Source organism: Centrocercus urophasianus, unplaced genomic scaffold (genome assembly GCF_019232065.1).
Source record: "Centrocercus urophasianus isolate 14NV4802_14NV808 unplaced genomic scaffold, USGS_Curo_1.0 seq_951, whole genome shotgun sequence".
NCBI classification, from domain to species: domain Eukaryota; kingdom Metazoa; phylum Chordata; class Aves; order Galliformes; family Phasianidae; genus Centrocercus; species Centrocercus urophasianus.
The window spans coordinates 9,887-27,852 of NW_024885590.1; the positions used below are offsets into that span (position 1 = coordinate 9,887).

At 67.0% G+C, this 17,966-nt stretch overlaps 2 protein-coding genes across 4 annotated transcripts in view; one reads left to right on the forward strand and one right to left on the reverse strand.

The window, feature by feature from the left end:
• Nucleotides 1–217: 217 nt before the first annotated feature.
• On the reverse strand, nt 218–6,915 carry DQX1 (DEAQ-box RNA dependent ATPase 1). Of its 2 annotated transcripts, XM_042839524.1 has the most exons (12): nt 6,891–6,915; nt 6,089–6,380; nt 4,280–4,473; nt 3,721–4,096; nt 2,814–3,053; nt 2,514–2,613; nt 2,254–2,412; nt 1,917–2,108; nt 1,701–1,826; nt 1,314–1,504; nt 1,038–1,228; nt 218–778 (listed from the first exon to the last, which is right to left on the reverse strand). In XM_042839524.1, the coding sequence occupies exons 2-12, from the start codon at nt 6,368–6,370 to the stop codon at nt 598–600; spliced, it is 2,232 nt and encodes a 743-aa protein (XP_042695458.1). In that variant the 5' UTR covers nt 6,371–6,380; nt 6,891–6,915; the 3' UTR covers nt 218–597. The 2 variants fall into 2 exon arrangements, with proteins under 2 accessions (XP_042695458.1, XP_042695457.1); XM_042839523.1 differs by lacking the exon at nt 6,891–6,915 and having other exon boundaries at nt 6,089–6,637.
• A 1,631-nt stretch (nt 6,916–8,546) lies between these two features.
• Nucleotides 8,547–17,966, forward strand: part of LOC122171754 (dedicator of cytokinesis protein 2-like) — a 43,328-nt gene continuing 33,908 nt past the window's right edge. Inside the window, exons 1-17 of one of the 2 annotated variants that reach the window (XM_042839518.1) lie at nt 8,547–8,753; nt 10,028–10,111; nt 10,209–10,249; nt 10,398–10,453; nt 10,524–10,620; nt 10,698–10,846; nt 11,135–11,270; nt 11,379–11,533; nt 11,645–11,726; nt 12,635–12,770; nt 13,565–13,640; nt 14,076–14,155; nt 14,399–14,524; nt 14,729–14,853; nt 15,389–15,487; nt 15,597–15,669; nt 16,392–16,495. In XM_042839518.1, coding sequence (XP_042695452.1) covers nt 8,714–8,753; nt 10,028–10,111; nt 10,209–10,249; nt 10,398–10,453; nt 10,524–10,620; nt 10,698–10,846; nt 11,135–11,270; nt 11,379–11,533; nt 11,645–11,726; nt 12,635–12,770; nt 13,565–13,640; nt 14,076–14,155; nt 14,399–14,524; nt 14,729–14,853; nt 15,389–15,487; nt 15,597–15,669; nt 16,392–16,495 — 1,659 coding nt within the window. In that variant the 5' untranslated portion in view covers nt 8,547–8,713. Of the gene's footprint in view, nt 8,754–9,784; nt 9,948–10,027; nt 10,112–10,208; nt 10,250–10,397; nt 10,454–10,523; nt 10,621–10,697; nt 10,847–11,134; nt 11,271–11,378; nt 11,534–11,644; nt 11,727–12,634; nt 12,771–13,564; nt 13,641–14,075; nt 14,156–14,398; nt 14,525–14,728; nt 14,854–15,388; nt 15,488–15,596; nt 15,670–16,391; nt 16,496–17,966 lie in introns of those variants that run through there. The other variant, XM_042839517.1, reaches the window with a different exon arrangement.

Consider the following 17,966-nt stretch of genomic DNA (forward strand, 5'->3'; position numbering starts at 1 on the left):
ACCATGCATCACGCTTCCAAGCACAGGGCAGGGTGAGTGCTGGGCTCACAGAAGGGCCCTCGGGGGCTCACAGCAGCTGGTGAGGAGTGTCGTGGTGGGATCCACCGTGGGCAGCCATCCTGGTGGGACGGCAGGGTGCTGGGGAGGGGGAACGAAGCCCACCCTGCCCCAAGCCCTTTGCAGGCAAACGCTCCACGAAGCCAGGAGTAAAGGTCACAAAACTTTATACAGGAAAAATTCACGAGCGGCTCCATCGCTCCTGAGGAGCCGCCCCTGCATTTGGGGAGCGAGGCAGGCAGGGCCCCCCATCTCAGCCCTGCGGCCCACGGCCCCATCCAGCCTGGCCTTGACCCCCCCCCCCAGGGTCGGGACACCCACAACGCTCCGGGCCGCCAATTCCAGCACCTTGCCCCCCTCTCGGGGTGAAGCGCGCAGCTTCGTCCCCGGGGAAAGCAGCAGGGGCCGCTCCCGCAGGCGATGGCAGGGCAGCCCCCGGGCAGGGCTCGGCCCTCGGAGCAGCGCAGCGTCTCCCGGTCACCCCGCCGTCCCGGCCCAACCCGGGCAGCCCCGCGGCGGGGGGGCTCCGGCGCCTTCCGTTCATTGCAGCGCGCAGACGTCCCGGTTCTCATCCTCCCCCCCGGCCGCCTCCTCCAGCGGCTCGGCCGCCTCAGGGACGTCCTCTGCCGCCACCACCTTCTCCCGCAGCTCCGTGAGCAGATCGCGGCTCTCGCTGGGCGGCAGGTTGCTCAGGTAGTACTGGGGCGCCAGCTCCACCAGCCTGCGGGGACAAGGGGCGGGGGATCAGGGAGGGGGGTGGGAGCTGGGGGCCAGACGCCGCAGGGGCAACGCCGGGAGCACCTCTACAGATGTGAACCCCACAGATGGGAACCCCACAGATGGGAACCCCACAGATGGGAACCCCTCGTGAACGGGAACGGCCCCCATCTGCCTCCACCCCCCCCCCCCAGGCCAGGCGTCGTCCCGGGGCTCCGCCGCAGTGCTGGAGCTGCACACGAGAGCGGCCCCCAAATCCTCACATTTGGGGCTGGATCTCCGAGGCCACGCGGAGGCAGTTGTCCTGCGAGATGGTGAACTCGTGGTAGAGGACCCAGGGGGGCAGGCGCTGGGGGGGCTGTCGCAGCAGGTAGCAGCAGGAGGAGGGCAGGTGGGCCACGTGTTTGTGCGTCAGCATCACGTAGTTGCCGGAGCCATCGATGTCCCGGGCCACCTGGGGAGCGAGAGCGAGGCGGACGGCGCTGCCGGGCCGTGCCGCTCACCCCACGCGGCCGGGCCCCTCGCAGCCCCCCGCCCACCTTGAGGAAGTAGCCTGAGATGAGCGCCCTCTGGATGTTGAGCACGTTGGCGTCGGTGCCGAAGGCTGGCGGTGAGACGGGGAGCTCGATGCGCCGCATCACCTCCAGCAGCTCGGCCCGCACGACGCCCGCCAGGCGCAGCGCCTCGCTGCTCAGCGCGTGTTTGCGGCACCAGCCCTCATCCATGTCGTCTGCGGGGAGAGAGGGGTCGGCAGTGCGGGACGGGGAGTGCCGAGAGCCCCGCGCGGGGGCTGGGAGCCCTCAGAGCCAGGCCGAGGCTCCGGGGTGCTGCGCTGAGCACAGGAGAAGCAAAGGAAGAAGCAAAGGAGCTGTGGGATGCGCGCAGGGTTCTGCCCGGCCCCAGTCGCGCCCCTGCGCGGCACTCACGCTGCTGGAAGGCATTGAAGATGTTGATGAGGGTGAAGTGGTCTCCATCCGGGTGCAGCAGGGCCCGCCGGCGTGCGGTCACAGCCTCCTCCAGGCGCGTGGAAGGAGTCACAAAGCAGGGGGGAGCTGGGGACGCACAGACAGGTCCCCACACGGGCTGGATGCCGGGGGCTGCATCGCTCCCCTGGGCGGCAGCAGAGCGGCGCCCACCCCCACCTGTGAGCATGGCAGCCAGGCTGACCATCTCGTCCACGCAGTCGAACTCGCAGGAGGCGATGAGCGCTTTGGCCAGCTGAGGGTCCAGGGGGAACTCCGACATGATGATCCCCACCTCTGACAGGTTCCCGTCATCATCCAGGGCAGCCAGGTAGTCCAGGTCCTCCAGCGCTTGCATCAGCGACTCGGGGGCTGGGGCGGGAGGTCAGACGGCTGGCAGCGCCACCGAGGGCAGGAGCCCCGCTGCTGTGGGCGCTTCCACCCCTTAGGAGGGAGCGTGGACCGCAGCTGGCCCCGGCTCTCCTCCCAGCCCCGCCGCACTCTGTCTCAGCCCCACCTGGCCTGTCAAGGAAGTCGCACTGGCCCATGTCAGCGATGTCCAGGCGCTTCAGCAGCAGCACGAGGCGGCTGAGGCTCGTCTCGCTGACGTGGGGCGCGGGGCTGGCAGGCAGGCGCTGCTCATAGAAGGCCTCCGAGTACAGGCGCAGGCAGGTGCCTGCGGGAGAGGGGCCGTGAGCAGGGGCAGGGCGGCACATGGCCCTGCTGCAGGCACCCGCCAGCACCCGTCGCTCCCCGTGTGCCCTGGGGGGGGCTCACCTCGGGGGCTGCCAGCAGCTCGCTGCATGCGTGACTCTGCCTGGCTCCTGCTGATGGGCCGCAGCACCTGGGACTCTGCACGGATGCGGGGGTTGTAGACCTGCAGGGTGAGCCCATGAGAAGGGACCACAGGTCAGCCCCTGCCTGCGCCAAAGCTCCTGCATCCCCGATGGTGCAGAGCGGGGTCTGGGCTGAGTCCCCGGGCAGGCAATAGGATGAGCGGATGATTTCGAGCCCAGACCCTCTTCCCACACTCTCAGCTTGCCTCAGGGCAGAGCCAAGCTCCCCATCCCCACTCACACTGCGCAGCTCCAGCCCCGTGTCGATGACAAAGCCCACAGATCCCAGAGAGAAGGACGAGTCCCCGAGCCAGTGGGTGACGACGACCCGCCGCTCCCAGCCGCCCTCCTCCGGTGCCTCATACACCTTCTGTGCCGCACGGCCCACGCCGGGGTGCAGGGGCAGCACCAGCAGCGGGCCCAGCCCCGGGTTCAGCGCCACAGCTTCGGTCTGGATGGCCCTGCAGCACTCAGTGATCTCCTGCAGGAAGGACGGGGCCGCGAGTGATGTCGCAGCAATGCCCAGAGGGTCTCCACAGACCCTAAACAGGGCCGTGCCCACCTGGCTGCCCTGAGGAAAGACCTTGGGCCCTACCGTGCCCACAGCTGAGCTGCCTCAGCCCAGCAGACACCCTGAGCTCCCATCTCAGAATCACACAGAATCACCCGGGTTGGAAGGGACCTCAAGGATCATGTAGTTCCAACCCCCTGCCCAGCAGGGCCACCAAACATCCACATTCAGTTGCCCAGGACCCCGTCCAACCTGGCCTTGAACACGTCCAAGGACGGAGCATCCACAACCTCCCTGGGCAGCCCGTTCCAGGGCCTAACCACTCTCCTTGTGAAGAACTTCCCCCTAACATCCAACCTCAATCTTCACTCCCTCAACTTGGATCCATTTCCCCTCGTCCTGCTGTTGTCAGCCCTTTGGAAGAGTTTACTCCCCTCCTGGCTGTAGGTTCCCTTCAGGTATTGATAGGCTGCCATGAGGTCACCCCGCAGCTTCTCTTCTCCAGGCTGAACAATCTCAGTCAGGGCTTCCCTAAGAACTACAGACAGGGAGCCCCTCCAGCCCTCCTGCCCCCCACCCCACACCGGTGGCACCGGGAGGCCCCGAAAGCCCGAGGCAAGGGGTGGTGCGGCCCCACCTGCTCGCTGGCCAGGAAGAGGAGGACGTGGCCGGGCTCCTGCCGCCGGTGGATGTCCAGCACAGCCTGGCAGGCTGCCGCGACGCGGCCGTGGGTTGGGACATCCCTGTAGAGCAGCTGCGGGGACGGCCCGGCTCCGGGCACCCTGACCACGGGGGGATCCCCGCAGAAGGCGCGCAGCCGCTCCTCCATGGCCGGGGAGGTCACCACCACCACCTTCAGCTCCGGGCGCTGGTGCAGGACGTCCTTCAGCAGCCCCAGCAGCACATCCGTGGGCACCGTGCGCTCCTGGGCCTCGTCCAGCACCACCACCCCGTACTGCCGCAGCAGGGGGTCCGACGTCATCTCCCGCAGCAGCATCTCGTCCGAGCAGAACCTGCGCGGCCCGGACCCGTCAGGGGGTGGCCGTGCCTGCAGACGTCCCCAGGGGAGCGAGCCTCTCCCACCCAGCGCTCGCCCTGCCCGGCTGCCTTAATGAGGCCACGGGGGATTAAACGATTACGCCGCGGCCGGGGAGCAGAGCGGGATTAGAACGGCACGGCGGCCCCCATCCCCGCACCTCAGGACGGTCTCGGCGGTGCAGCAGTCCTCGTGGGGGACGCAGTAGCCAACCTCGTGGCCCAGGTTCAGGTCCATCTCGTCGGCCACGCGCAGCGACAGGCTGAGGGCGGCCAGGCTGTGGGGCTGGGTGCAGGCCACCAGGCCGTGTGCAAACTGCAGGGACAGGGCGTAATCGGCGCACCACTGCGGGACCTGCGAGGGGACGGCGCTGGTCGGCGGCCTGGGTGCTCCACAGCCATCAGCCAGGGCTCTGCACAGTGCAGGGGCACCCGGCGCCTCTCACAGCCGCTCCTGCCCTGGCGATGCTGCACCCGAACCCACGGCGGCCTTTGCAGGGAGCTGCGAGGCCTCACCACCCTCCGCCCAGAGCTTTCTGCCCTGATCCTGGCATTAAAGACACGGGACAACCACCCTCTCCACCTCTACCTCGTCGCTTCTTACTCCCACTCGAGTCTTGGCTGCTCACCTCCTTCCTAGCAGGGAAATCATTCCTCCCCTCATCGCTCCCCATTGCCTGTTTCCACATGTTTCCAGTCCTGCTATGCTCAGTTTGTGACTGGAGAGCACGTGCCCCAGTCCACGTTAGATGGGGCTCCTCCAAACCAGCCCCTTACTCCCCTGCTGTAGCCAGACACGCCTGCCATTTAACTGCAACGCAGCGGGCTCCTTGCCCACATCCTGCAGCACGCAGTACCTGCAGGCAGGTGCCCTCGAGCGGCAGGGATCTGCCCCCAAAGCCACTTGCAGAGACCCACACACAGCCCTGCAGGGGCCGCAGCCCCCAGCCCTGTGCCTGGCTGTGCCCCCTCCCATCACCGCTGTGCACAGCTCAATGCCCTCCTCATAAGGACCGGCACAGAGCGCAGTCAGCCACAGAAACAGCAAAGGGACGCAGCCTGAGCATCAGCTCTTCCCCCTTTGGGCAGCACACCAACCTGCAGTGTGCTGCACACCAAGGCATGGGATCAGACGCTCCGTGTCTCCCCGTCTGCTGGAGGTGTGGTGGTTCCAGGACCCGCACGGTGCCTGCACCCGAGGGCAGCCCAGCCCCAGGGCTACCAAGCACTGGGTGAGGCCCCTAAAGGGGGCTCCTCGCTGGCTGTGCCTCACGCTGAACCTCAGCTGAGCGCTGCAGCACGGCTGCACCCAGAGCCCTGCAGCCAACGCCCTGATAAACCCAGCGACCGGCAGCTGCTGAGCTTTGATCCAAACGGCAGCCGGCCCTGTGGAGGCTCATGGTTACCCCCGCAGCTTCCAGGCGATACCTTTGCAGGTCAAAGTCTGCGTGACGACATCCTCAGGTGTTGTGTCAGAGGAGCACAGATGGGACGCGCTACCCCTGCTCCATGGGGAGGCCCGGTGGTCCTGGCACCGTGTGCCAGCTATCGCCCAGACTGACCATCCCTGACCATCGCACCAAGCCAGCAAGAGTCCCAGCCCTCTCCCAACACACGGGTGGCAGTGCCTCCCCAGCTCATGCAGAGGCACTGCCTGAAGCCAGCACTCCTGCCCTGGCACATCCAGCACTGCACTCAGTGCTGTTTGCCCGCCGCAGTGGGGCTGGCAATGCCACCCATGGGGCCACCCGCTGCATCAAGGCCAAAGCAGAGCCCAGGGCTGCAGGACGTTCATGCAGCAACAGGATCAGTGTGTGGGAAGGCTGCTGCCCCAGCACAGGGCGTCTTGACAGCAGCACCACAGCTGCTCCGTGTAAGGAGGACGGCGCTGCTGAGGGAGCACCGCAGCACAGCACAGCGCAGCCCTGTGCCCATCTCAGCAGCAGCACGGCCCCAGCCCTCCCGCTCACCTGTGTACTCTTGCCTGTGCCGGGTGGCCCAGACACCAACACGATGCCGCTGCTGCCCTCCAGGTGCTCCATGAAGCTGTACTTGGTGGTCCAGACTGGCAGCTCTCGGCGCTGCCGCAGCAGCTCGTAGTAACGTGAGGAGAAGGGCAGGCCATCGTATGGATTCACCTCCAGGTCCCCGTCGCAGCCCAGGGCTGGGTCCTCATCCTCCTCCTCATCCTCCAGCACCGAACCGGAGCCGTTCTGCCGTGGCGGGGAACTCGAGGCCCTGCCAGTGGCCATGGCGCTTCCACTGCAGGGGGCAGGTGGGAGGTGGCACAGGGACACCCTGATGCCTGCAGGGTGTGGGGACATGGGAGACAGCCTGGGGCTGAGCCACCCTCAACGGGACGTGAGGGGGTGGGAGGGCCCAGGACAGGGACCGGCATGGACTGGGTACGGGGACAGATGGGGCCGGGCTGGGACAGAGGGGAGCAGAGGCACGTGGGGATGGGGGCACACCAGATTAGGGCACACGGGATTGGGGCACACGGGATGGGGGCACATGGGATTGGGGGCACATGGGATTGGGGGCACATGGGATTGGGGCGCGGGATGGGGGCACGCGGGGGCGGAGGGCTGAGGAGCTCAGGCCGGGCCAAGCGACCCGGAGCGCAGTGCACGAATGAGGCCGGGCACAGCCGGGGGTCACCGGACCGCACCGGAGGGGGACGTGGGCAGCGGGTCGGCCCGAAGGAAAGGGGGCACCGCGGGTCCGTTCGGTTCCGGTTCCCGTTCCGGTTCCGGCCCGGCCGCCGCTCACCTGCGCGCGCCGCCGCCACCTCGGCCCTGCCTGGAGCGGGCGTCAGGTGACCGCGGCGTCGTCACGTGGCCTTCGGCAGCCGCCAATCAGCGCCGCCCCTGCCGCCCGGCGGCGCGCGGTCCGTTACTAAGGGCGGCGTCTGCGTGGCAACGGGCGGCTCCGGGGCGGGCGGCCAGCACGGAGCGCGGCGAGAGCCCGGCGCGTCCGGGCCGGCACCGCTGCGGTGCAGCGTCCCGAGCCCGGCGCCCAGACCGGAGCCCTCGGTTCCCGGCTCGGGGCCGCCAGGTGGGGCTGCGGGGCGGCCCGTCCCCTCCGAGCGGCGGCCGTGGGAACGGCTCGGCCCGGCCGTGCTCGTTTGTGGCGCGGTTCACCCGCGAGCCGTTCGATTGCGATTAAAGGCCAGAGGTGTTCAGAGCCGCTTTCATTCCGCTCGGCCGCGCCGTACGAACGCGCCGGGTGTTTCGTGGCGAATCTGCGGATGCGTTTCGTGACGCAGCGGGCGGGGCGGGGCGAGAGCGGGGCTCCGAGCGGCCGGGATGGCGGGAACGGGGGCGGCGCCTCGCTCAGAGCGGAGCGGGGCTGCAGGGCTGCGGGGCTGCGGGGCTGCAGGGCTGCGGGGCTGCGGGGCTGCGGGGCTGCGGGGCTGCGGGGCTGGGGGAAGCGCGGCGTCGGTCGGCCGGGCGCTGCCGGCCTGGGCGGCGCCGCCTGCTAGGTGGGAAACCCTGGGTGCGACCGGAGGGCAGCGCGGAGCCGCGGGGTGCTGGCAGGCAGGGACGGGGCGGTGGGCGATTGTCCTGCGCTGCGCTGCGCTGCTCCGCGCTGCTCTTGTCCGTCCGTCTGCAGCACTGCATCCAGGTCTGGGCCCTTCGGTACAGGAAGGACAGGAGCTGTTGGAGGGGGTCCAGAGGAGCCACAGAGACGATCGGGGCTGCAGCACCTCCCTGCAAAGCCAGGCTGAGGGAGCTGGGCTCGTTCAGCACGGAGAAGAGAAGCTGCGGGGTGACCTCAGTGCAGCCTGCAGTGCCTGAAGGGAGCCTGCAGCCAGGAGGGGAGGCAGCTCTGTGCAAGGGGAGATGGCAGCAGGACGAGGGGAAAGGGCTGGGAGCTGAGGGAGGGCAGCTTGGGGTTGGGTGTCAGGGGAAGTTGTGTGCTGTGAGAGCGGGGAGGGGCTGGAACAGCTGCAGAGAGGCTGCGATGCCCCGTCCATCCCTGGAGGGGTTCAGGGCCAGGTTGGATGGGGCCCTGGGCAGCCTGGTGTAGTATGAAATGGGGAGGTTGGTTGCCCTGCATGCAACAGGGGGTTGGAGCTTCGTGATCCCTGCTGTCCCTTCCAACCCGGGCCGTTCCGTCATTCTGTGAGCTCCCAGAGCCGGGCAGGCGGGCACCGGGAGCGGAAGGCAGGCGGCGGCGCTGAGCTGTTGCTCCCCCGGCCGCTGGGTGCTGCAGGAGAGCAGCGCCGGGCTCGGTCCTGCGGGGCTCTGCGCGGCGCTGCGCTGAGGTTCGGGGGCGGGTTGGCCGCAGCCGGGGCGCGGACGGCCCCGTGCTGCTCGCTGTGCCCCGGGCTCCGGCCCGCCGTCCCCGCTCCGGGCACCGCGGCGTCGCTGGGGTTGGGAGGCTCCTAATCCTGGCGTAGGCGGCGCGGGAGCCGTTGTCCGGTGTCCGGTGGGTGCCGGGCTGCGGTTGGGCCCCACGGCGCCCGGCGGGGTGTTGAGGAAGCAGAGGTTTGCACAAGCCGGTGGGGTGCACGTGACCCGGGGAGCGAGGCGGGAGGAACCGGCAGCGCCCCGCGCAGCGCCTCGGGTCCCCGTGCTGCACGGCTGGCCATGGCCCCCTGGCTGCCCACCAAGGAGAAATATGGCGTGGGTGAGTGGGGCCTCGGTGGCTGAGCAGGGAGCCGGGGCTGCGGGGTGAGCAGCGCTGGGGCGGGGCGGAGGCGATGCTCGGTAGTGAGAGTTGGAGGCCGGGTCCCCACGGCGCTGCCGCTGGTTTTGGAAGGTCAGGGGCTGCGGGATGAAGCGTGGAGTGGACGGGGGCTGCAGGTGGTGGGATGGGTTGGGAGTCGTGGAGCCGGGGGCCGAGCGGCAGGGCAGCGTTGAGGCTGCGCCTTTCCGAGGCTTGGTGCAGGATCTGTCCTCCCTTCTGTGCTGGGCTCAGCCTGGATGTTGAACCATGCTCGGCTCCAGGGCTCTTTAGCTCGTTAGTGACCGGTGCCATGGACTGTGCTCATTTCTGATCTGCCTGTGGGGAGGTGCCTGTGCAGCCCAGAGTCAGCCCTGCCATTTGCCCCTGGGCCACCTTGGGGCTCTGCTCCCAGTCCCTGCTCCTGGTCCCTGCGGCGGTTGTGGCAGAGCCCTGGCAGCCTCAATCCCTGCCCTGGCCCCACTCAGCCTCCCTGCAGCACCCTGAGGAACTTCTCTTTACGCCACTCCCGCCCTCCCTGCTCTGTGCCTCTTCCCCTTTCTGGAGGGGCCGTTTCCCAGGCCCCTGCCCTGTGCTGCGGGGGGGGGGGCCTGCCAGGGACCCTCCGAGCTGCCCTGTGGGAGGCCTGGGCCCGGCAGGGGGGCGAACAGGACTGGGGCCAGGGGCTGTGCAGGATCCTCGTGCAGAGAGCAGGAAGGGTCCGTGGGAAGCTGAGGGCCTTGGAGCTGCGAGGAGCCAGCACGGCCATGGGGCTCCAGCTGGGGGTCCCGGATGAGCCACGCAGGTCTGTGAGCGCTGCAGTCCCTGCGATGCAGGCTGGAGGGCTGAGTGAATGGGGTGAGGTGTGAGCAGGGTCCCAGCAGGGCGCCACCAGCTGCAGGCACATCTGTAGGGACGGTCCGCTGCGCAGGGTGCCGCCCGTCCTGTGGTCAGGGCTGCCCCCTCCCGGAGCCGCAGAGGAGCCGTCGCTGTGCAGAAATAGCAGCAGGAGCAGCGCGGCCGCTGCTGCAGCAGGAAGCACCCCGTGCTGCTGCTCATCCTGCGCAGGGCTGGGACTCTGTGCCGCGACCCGCAAAGCTCAGGGCTGAGCGATGCCCGGAGATGTGGCTGTACCCCTATGTGGGGGTCGAGTGAGAGGTACGCGGCTGCAGGGCCTCCGCTGGGCGGGGGCAGGACGAGGAGCCCCTGCTCACAGCTCCTGGCCCCTGTCTCTGCAGCCGTGTGGAACTTCCCCAGTGCCAACGAGCATCACCTCCCACTGGAGATTGGGGAGACGGTGCACATCCTGCAGGCGTCCGAGGGTAAGGGGTCCCGGCTGGGCTGGGGCTGAGCTGCACTCGGCCGGGGGTTGCCTGGCCCCAAGCCTGGCTCACGCTGAGCTCCTCCCTTCTCTCGCAGGCTGGTACCGCGGGTACTCGCTCAGGAACAGGGCTGCTCGGGTAGGTGAGGGGCACGGGGGGCTCAGCCAGCCCCGGCTGTGTGGGTACCCGCTGGGGACACCGAGGGGATGGGGACCCCTGCGGGGCTCTCACTCCTCGGGAAGCCCCCGGCCCGTGCCTACCGACACCGCTGATTGCTGCTCCCCAGGGCATCTTCCCGGCCTCACTGATCCGCCTGAAGGGCGCGGTGGTGGAGCGCAGGGGGTAGGTATGGGGCGGGGGGGCAGCCGCGTGCCGGGAGCGGGCGCTGCAGGGCTCTGTGCCCTCCCCACAGGGCGGAGGAGAGCGTGGTGCCCGCCGAGATGCCCATGGTGCAGGAGGTCACCACCACGCTGCGGGAGTGGGCCGCCATCTGGAAGCAGCTCTATGTGGTGAGGGGAGGTGGGGGTGGGGAAGCACGGGACGAGGTTGGGGCTGGGGGTGACCCTGAGCACGGCGCTGCCCACAGACGGGGCAGGTGGAGCGGTACTGCAGGGTGAAGCAGATGATGTACGAGCTGATGGAGCAGCGCTCGCAGCTGCTCTCGGGTACGCTGCCCAAGGACGAGCTTCTGCAGCTCAAGAAGGAGGTGACCAGCAAGATCGACTATGGCAACAAGTGAGAGGGGAATGGGGCTGTCCTCATGTCCCCGCTGACCTGGGGTGGCGGGGACAATGCCGTGCAACCCACCTCGCCAAGAGCTACTGCTGAGGGCCCTGGGTTGGGGCAGAACGCATCCCTGGTGCTACTGCTGTTCCCGCCCCGCTGCTCTGCTGCTGGCCGTGATCTCCAGGCCTGTCCTGCCCCGTGCCGTGCTCACGGCCCCCTGCCTGCAGGTCCCAGAGGGACACACAGCCCCACATATAGCCCAGCCGGGCTCTGGGTCCCACCTCACCCCCTCTGCAGGATCCTGGCGCTGGACCTGGTGGTGCGGGACGAGGATGAGAACATCCTGGACCCCGACAGGACCAGCATCATCAGCCTGTTCCAGGCACACAGAAGGGCAGCACAGACCGTCACGCAGCGCATCCAGGAGGAGACGGTGAGGGTGGCACCGATCCCAACGTGCCACGTGCCCACGGCGCTGCACACAGCCCGTGCCCCACAGCCCTGAGCTGCGTGTGGGGCTGAGCAGCCTCGTGCCCCGCAGAGCTCGCAGCAGAGCCACCCGGGCTGCAGCGCACGCCTGGCGGCTTCGCCCTCGCACAGCCTCTACCTCTGCGTGCGCAACTTCGTCTGCAATATCGGCGAGGAGGCGCAGCTTTTCATGGCTCTGTACGACCCGGGAGAGCAGCGCATGATCAGGTGCCGTGCTCCCCCTGCCCTGTGGGGCCGGGCTCCCGTCCCTCTGTGCTCTCCGTGTCCGTGCGGGGCGCCCCGGCCCCTCTGCGGGCTGCTCACACCGTTCCCTCCCAGCGAGAGCTACGTGATCCACTGGGCCAGTACGGGCGTCCCGCGGGACATCGAGCTGCTCAACAACCTCCGGGCCATTTTCACGGTGAGCCCCCGGCCCTCGCCCACCCGCTCTGGGTCTGTGCCTGGGGGATGGCGCACATCCTCCCCACCTTGCTGCATTGCAACACCCCCTCGATGCGGCGCTTGGGATGCACTGGGGCGCTGTGCGTGCAGGGATCCCCAAGCCTGTCACGGCCCGCATCCCCCCCATGCATCCCACTCCCAGTTCTGCCCCTCTGCACGCTCTCTCCCGCCCCCCTGCGCCCCACTCCATGCCCTCCCCCGGCCCCGTGCCCACCCTCACCCCGCAGTCAGGCTCGTCCCGGTTTCGGCTGCCTGCAGTGAGCCGGGCGAGGAGCAGCTCCTGCTGACTGCGCAGGTTTCTGCTGCTCGAGCGAAGCTGCGCTGACCCTCAGGACGGCCCTAGCCATCGATATGCAAATGAGCCGGGAAATCAATGTAAATGAGCAGCATCAGCACTTCCAGCCGCGCGGTCCAACTCCCCCAGCGCTCGCTCCCCTCCGATCCCTGCCTGCGGCTGGCGCTGCGTCCCTGAGCCGCGTTCCCGTGCCGCAGCCCCGCAGGAGCAGAGCCCATGGGATCTGGCCTGGCCGCGGTGCCTGGAGTTGGGGTGCATGGCTGCTCCCCAGGCCCCGCACCGCGTCAGATCTGTCCCACCTCGAGGTGCTGTCATTGCCATGGGGACTCCCTGAGGCCGTCGTCTCCATCAGCCCACACTGTGTTGTGCACACGATCCCCGGGCTCCACGCAGCAGCTTTGTGCCCTCTGTGGGGCACAGCAGCAATCCCTGGCCCCAAAAGCAGAGCTCTGCAGCAGCTCTGCACCCCATTAACCGTACCCCCAGCTGTCCTCCCAGGCAGTCGCAGCTCGCCGTGCCCTCCTGGCAGCAGAGCATCCTCACTCAATTCTCACACCCTGCTGTGCTCCCAGGACCTGGGCAGCAAGGACCTGAAGCGGGAGAGGCTTTTCCTGGTGTGTCAGATCATCCGGGTGGGCCGCATGGACCTGCGTGAGACCCTCAGCCGCAAGCTCAGCACCGGGCTGCGGCGGCCCTTCGGCATCTCGGGTGAGGGGGGCTCAGGGTGGACCCCAGCACCACACCAACCCCATGGGCAGCTCCCAGACCCACAGCCCCCCCCCCCCACCGCTCTGCCCTGCTCCCTCCATGCTCACTTTTCCCCATCGCCATCACTGCGCTGGCTGGGTCACGCAGGTGGTGCCAGCAGAGCCCCCCCAGAGCAGGGAGCCCCATGGAGAGGGGAGTGCAGGAGCTCCCCGCACCCCACCCTGCCCTGACAAATGCTGCTGCTCTGGGTATTGATCCTCTTTGGATGGGCTTGGTAGGAAATTATTGATTTTAATTGGCCAATTAGCGTGCACTAGGATCTTGGCCACGAAGCAATTACCAGGTGAATTATTAACATACTGGCAGCTAATTGCGCTCTGAGCTGAGCGTGTCTCTGGGGAGGGAGCAGATGGATGGTCCTGGTGCAGCGGTGCAGCGCCCTGTCCCTGCTGCCTGCGGCTGCCACAGGGCTGCGGGTGCCACCAGTGTGGCCACACAGACCCCATGGCAGCCCTCCCCGACACAGCATTGGGTGCAACCCCAACAGAACTGCGGGCGCAGCATGAGTCCCTGCCCAGAGCCTCGTGTGTCTCGGTGCCACCCAGCACCAGGGGGCAGAGGGGTCCTTGTGGGACACGGTGACGTCCCTGGGAGCAGGATCCGTGCTGGGATACAGGGCAGGGTTGTGGCTGCAGAGGGGACAAAGCAGGCCCTGGGTGCATGCAGGAGGGTTTGGCACAGGGGTCTGTGGCACCGGGGTTGCATCCATGGCTGCTGTGTCTGTACCACTGCAGTGATGGACATCACCGACATCACCAAGGGGAAGTGCGAGAGTGACGAGGACAAACAGCACTTCATCCCTGTGCACCTGTGAGTCCTGGGGCTGAGGGCAGGCAGCGCTCCGGGGGCTGGGCTGGCGTGGGGACAGTGGTGGCACAGGGACAGCAGGAGTGCCAGAAACAGAGAGCAGATACTGCTGGGGACTTGGGCTTTGCAAAGAGATTGCGCGTCCCTGGAGCACTGTATAATCAGGATCAGGAGCTCTGCGGGGTTAGGAGAAAGGGTATTGGTATGGCCCGTGAGATACTGAGGGATACGGACCTTCCTGGAGCCCCACAGGCTCCACTTTGTGGGTGTGAGAGTGCTGTGGTTCACCCCAAACCAGCCCAGGTGCTCTCCTGCACCTCCCTATGGGGGCCTTTGCAGCAGGCGGGTGGGGAGCCATGGGGTCCGGCTTGTTTTGCTGTTGTGGTGGAGAGCAGCGGTGCTGCGTGAGCCCTCCCAGCTCCTCCTGCTGTCTGGCAGGGCGGCCGCCGAAAACGACTTCCTTCACAGCATGATCAGGAAAGCAGTGGAGGGGAAGGACATCAACCACAAAGGACAAGGTAGCAGACCCCCCCCACAGCCCAATAAACCTGCAGCAGCCACAGGTCGTGATCACGCTCCTGCATGGAGCAGGGCTGTGCTTGGAGCTGTCCTGGCAGTCAGGGTCAGCCCTGTGGGGGCAGGGGGGGATCACCCACCCCAGCACACCTCAGGGCTGTGCCCCGTGGGAGCAGCTCTGGCTGCAGCTCGGGCCGAGCTGGCACCAGCCATGGAGCTGACAGCCCTCACTCTGCTCCCCACAGGGTTCTGGTTGTCCCTGAAGATGCTGTGGGGAGACCTGAACCAGGTGCGCAAGGACCACCCGCACCTCGTGGACCGCAGCACGGTGGTGGCACGCAAGCTGGGCTTCCCGGAGGTCATCATGCCAGGCAAGCAGGGAGCAGCAGCGTCCTGCTCCATCCTGCAGAGCACCACTGGCTCAGGAGATGGGCGCAGCAGCAGCGCTGTGCAGGGGGAGGGGAGGGCAGCGAGCCTGGCGCACTGTTGGTGCCGACCCCGAGGCGAGGCAGGGCAGGGGGGGCTGGTGGTGCTGGCTGCAGCGGGGCCCGGCCCACTGAGTGCACTGCTTCCAGGGGACGTCCGGAACGACATCTACCTGACGTTGGTGCAGGGAGAGTTCGACAAGGGGAGCAAGAAGACGCAGAAGAACGTGGAGGTGACGGTGTGCGTCTGCGACGAGTCGGGCAGCGTGGTGCAGGTATGGCGAGCAGCGACTGCCCCACGCATCCCTGAGCAGGGGCAGCAGCTCTGTGCCTGGAACGGCCCTGGTGGCAAAGCGGTGCTCCTGAGGTTGTCCTTCAGGATAAAGCCTTGCGAAGGTGGTGGGAAGGGGCAAAGCCAGCCTCTCCCACCTCTGTGCGCCCGCTGCCTCGTCCCTTTTCCAGGGTGTTTGCTTTCATTGCAAACTGCTCTTATCTGGCCCGTGGGAACAGGTTGTTAATTAGCGAGGCGCCCGCTGGGCTCCTGCAGAGATGCAGTCCCCATCTCTTTCTGCCCGTGATAATGAATTTCCCGTGGGGAGGAGGGGCTGTGGCAGATGGGGACGGGGCAGCGTTTGGCTGGGAAGGGATGCTCCAAAGCAGGTCCCCGCACTGCCTGGGCTGCGTGGGAGCAAGGCGGCTGTGGGGCTTCTGGACCCCTCTGGTGCTGTCTGTACTGGGCTGTGCCTTTGCGTCCTTTGCTCTGTAAGTCGTGTAAGGCTTGGTGGGAGCTGAGCACAAACATCTCTGCAGAATGTGATTTACCACGGGGCGGGGGACAAGCCGGCCAGCGAGTACCGCTCTGTGGTGTACTACCAGCAGCGGCACCAGCGCTGGATGGAGACGGTGAAGGTCTGTGCTGGTCCCACCAAAGCCCCGGCCCCTCACCAAGCAGGGCGTCAGGACTGGCCCAGTTGCCCAGCTCTTCCCTGCTGCGCTCACGTGGGTTCTTCTCCCTCAGATTGCAGTTCCCATCGAGGACGTCCACAAGACCCACCTGCGGTTCACCTTCAGGCACCGCTCCTCCAGTGACAGTAAGCGTTGCTCTGCGCACTGCTCTGCTCCTGGTGCCGCTGGGCTGTGATGGAGGGGCTCTGGCCGTGTGTGGGGTTCAGAGGCAGGAGCCACACAAGCAGCCCTTGTCCTGTTCTGCTGTGGGGACGCACCAGGGCTGCTGTGAGACCTGGAGGAAGCGAGCTGCTGTCCCTGGTTTGCTCTGTCCCAGCTGCCGTGCAGAGATACAAACCTCGGGACGACTCCGCCTCTGCACAGCAGCTCCTGGGCTCTGTGCTGGCACTGCCTGGGCCTCGTGGCCGTGGGCTGCAGGGAGCAGAGGGGCTGCCGTCAGCTGCTTTGCAGAGCCAAGAATCAGAGGCTATGAGGTGGTGCAGCTCTGTGCACCTTCCTGTGTGCTAATGTAGGACTGGGAGCAACCCACAGCTGCAGAGCTGGGCACGAGGGCGGCCTGGCATGTCCCAGCTGCAGGGAGGGTGCCCGGGGCGGTTGGCTGACCCTATCTGCCCCAAACCCATAGGCACGCAGTCCCCACCTCCCCTCTGCTCCTCTGTTTTTGGTGTTCTCTCCCTCCCTGTCTCATACCTGTGCTGCAGCTGCGTGCATCAGTGCATCTCGTGGTGCTCCGGTGGAAGGCAGCGATGGCCTCAGCACAGCAGCCCTGCACAGCAGCCCTGTGGGCTGCACCCACCCTTCCCCTGCGCTGCCTCCACCTCCATCTCTGTGCCTTTTTCTCTCCCAGCTAAAGACAAAAGCGAGAAGATTTTCTCCATGGCCTTTGTGAAGCTGATGCGCCCTGATGGCACCACGCTACGTGACGGGGAGCACGACCTCATCCTGTACAAGGTAGGGCAGAGCGGCCCAGGACTGTGCCCACAGCCACGTGTGCAGGGTCCCCATCTCCTCCTGTCCTCGTGGGCCCCAGCACGGCTCTCTGCACACATCATCTCCAACCCCGCTGTGCGCATCAGCTGTGCCAAGTTTTGTTTAGGAAGAGGAACTTGAATGTGTCAGCCCCAGCAGGGAGCGTCCTCACAGAGGGATTCGCTGCGTTTTACCTGATTTCACCGGGGTTTGTCGGCTTAAAACCGCCGGGTCTGTTTTTCTTCTGAGAGCACAGAGGCAATGCGAGGAGGGGAGGCTCGCTGTTGGTCAGGAGAGGCGCGGTTGGCTGATGCTTGCAGCCAGTGCTCTCCTGTGCTGCGATGAGCTGAGTCTGCCACGGCCATGGGGAGCAGTGGGGCTGCACCCCGGGCTCCTGCCCTATGCACCCCCAGACCGTTGCAGGAGGTGATTCAGCCCCCCAGCATTTAGCTGAAGTTTTCTGTGGTCTCACCGCTATTCCTGGAGGTCAGTGCCACCTCTCTGGGCAGAACCAATTCCCCACACAGGTCCCCGTGGGTTGGGAACGCTCAGCTGCCATCGCTGTGCAGCCTCATCCAGCCTTCCCCATTGCTTTCTGCACCATAGAGGGTTCCTCCTCTCCGTGCTCCTCCCTGTCCTTTCCCATTTGCCGTCCCGGGGCCTCAGCGCTCCTCCTGTGGAGCGGCGCCCCAGCAGCAGCCACCAGACTCTGCTGCCACTGCTGCTCTCCTGCCCACGTCTGCACATCACTGCCCTGCAGCCCCCACCTGTCCTCCCACCCAACCCCCGTGGGCCCGCCCCCCCCCAGCCGTGTGCTGCCTGCCCGGAGCTCCGGCCCAGCGCTGCCCTTCTCTCTGCTCACTCATTTTGCTGATTCCTGACCTCCCACCAGCGCGCCGACAGAGAGCTGTGCTTTTCTCCCCCAGAAGAAAAAATGCATTTGAGATCTGTTGTCTCCTCCTTCCTCTGCACGCTATTTGGGCAGAGCACCCGAATTCGTTGGGCGCTGCTGCAGGCGCGCTCTCTTGGGCCCTGCCCTGCGCCGCGTCCCCACGCACAGCAGCCCCTCCTGCCTCCAGGGCGTCGTGGAGCAGACAAAGCCTCGCACGCCTCCCTGCTGGGCGCACTTTCTGCTTTTCAAAGAGTTGCTGCTGCCCTCGCTGACCCCGCTGCTGTTCGCAGCCTCTGAGCAGCGTTGCTGTGCTCTGCGCTGCCCTCCCCGTCCTGCAGCTTTCTGCTCCTCCCAGCAAACACAGGGCCGGGCTCCGGGAGGCAGAAGATTTCATCTTTGTTTGCCAGAGGAGCGTGAACTCCATCCTCACAGCTCCTCAGACCTCTTCGTCTGTGCTGGAGGGAGATGTGTGCGTTTGAGCCCACCACCCCTCGGGCTGTGCTGCCCTTGGCCTGCAGCTGGGCGCAGGGCTTACACACCGAGGGGAAAAGCAAACCAACA

Bases quoted from the DNA above. Each gene is read 5' to 3' on its own strand.
- DQX1 (XM_042839523.1), bottom strand. From the start codon at position 6,442: ATGTCCCCACACCCTGCAGGCATCAGGGTGTCCCTGTGCCACCTCCCA. The intron at 3,054-3,720 runs GTGGGGCCGCAC...TCCTTCCTGCAG, and splicing joins TCTTCCTGGCCAGCGAGCAG to GAGATCACTGAGTGCTGCAG. The intron at 1,505-1,700 runs GTGAGTGCCGCG...CTCTCCCCGCAG, and splicing joins CTTCAATGCCTTCCAGCAGC to ACGACATGGATGAGGGCTGG.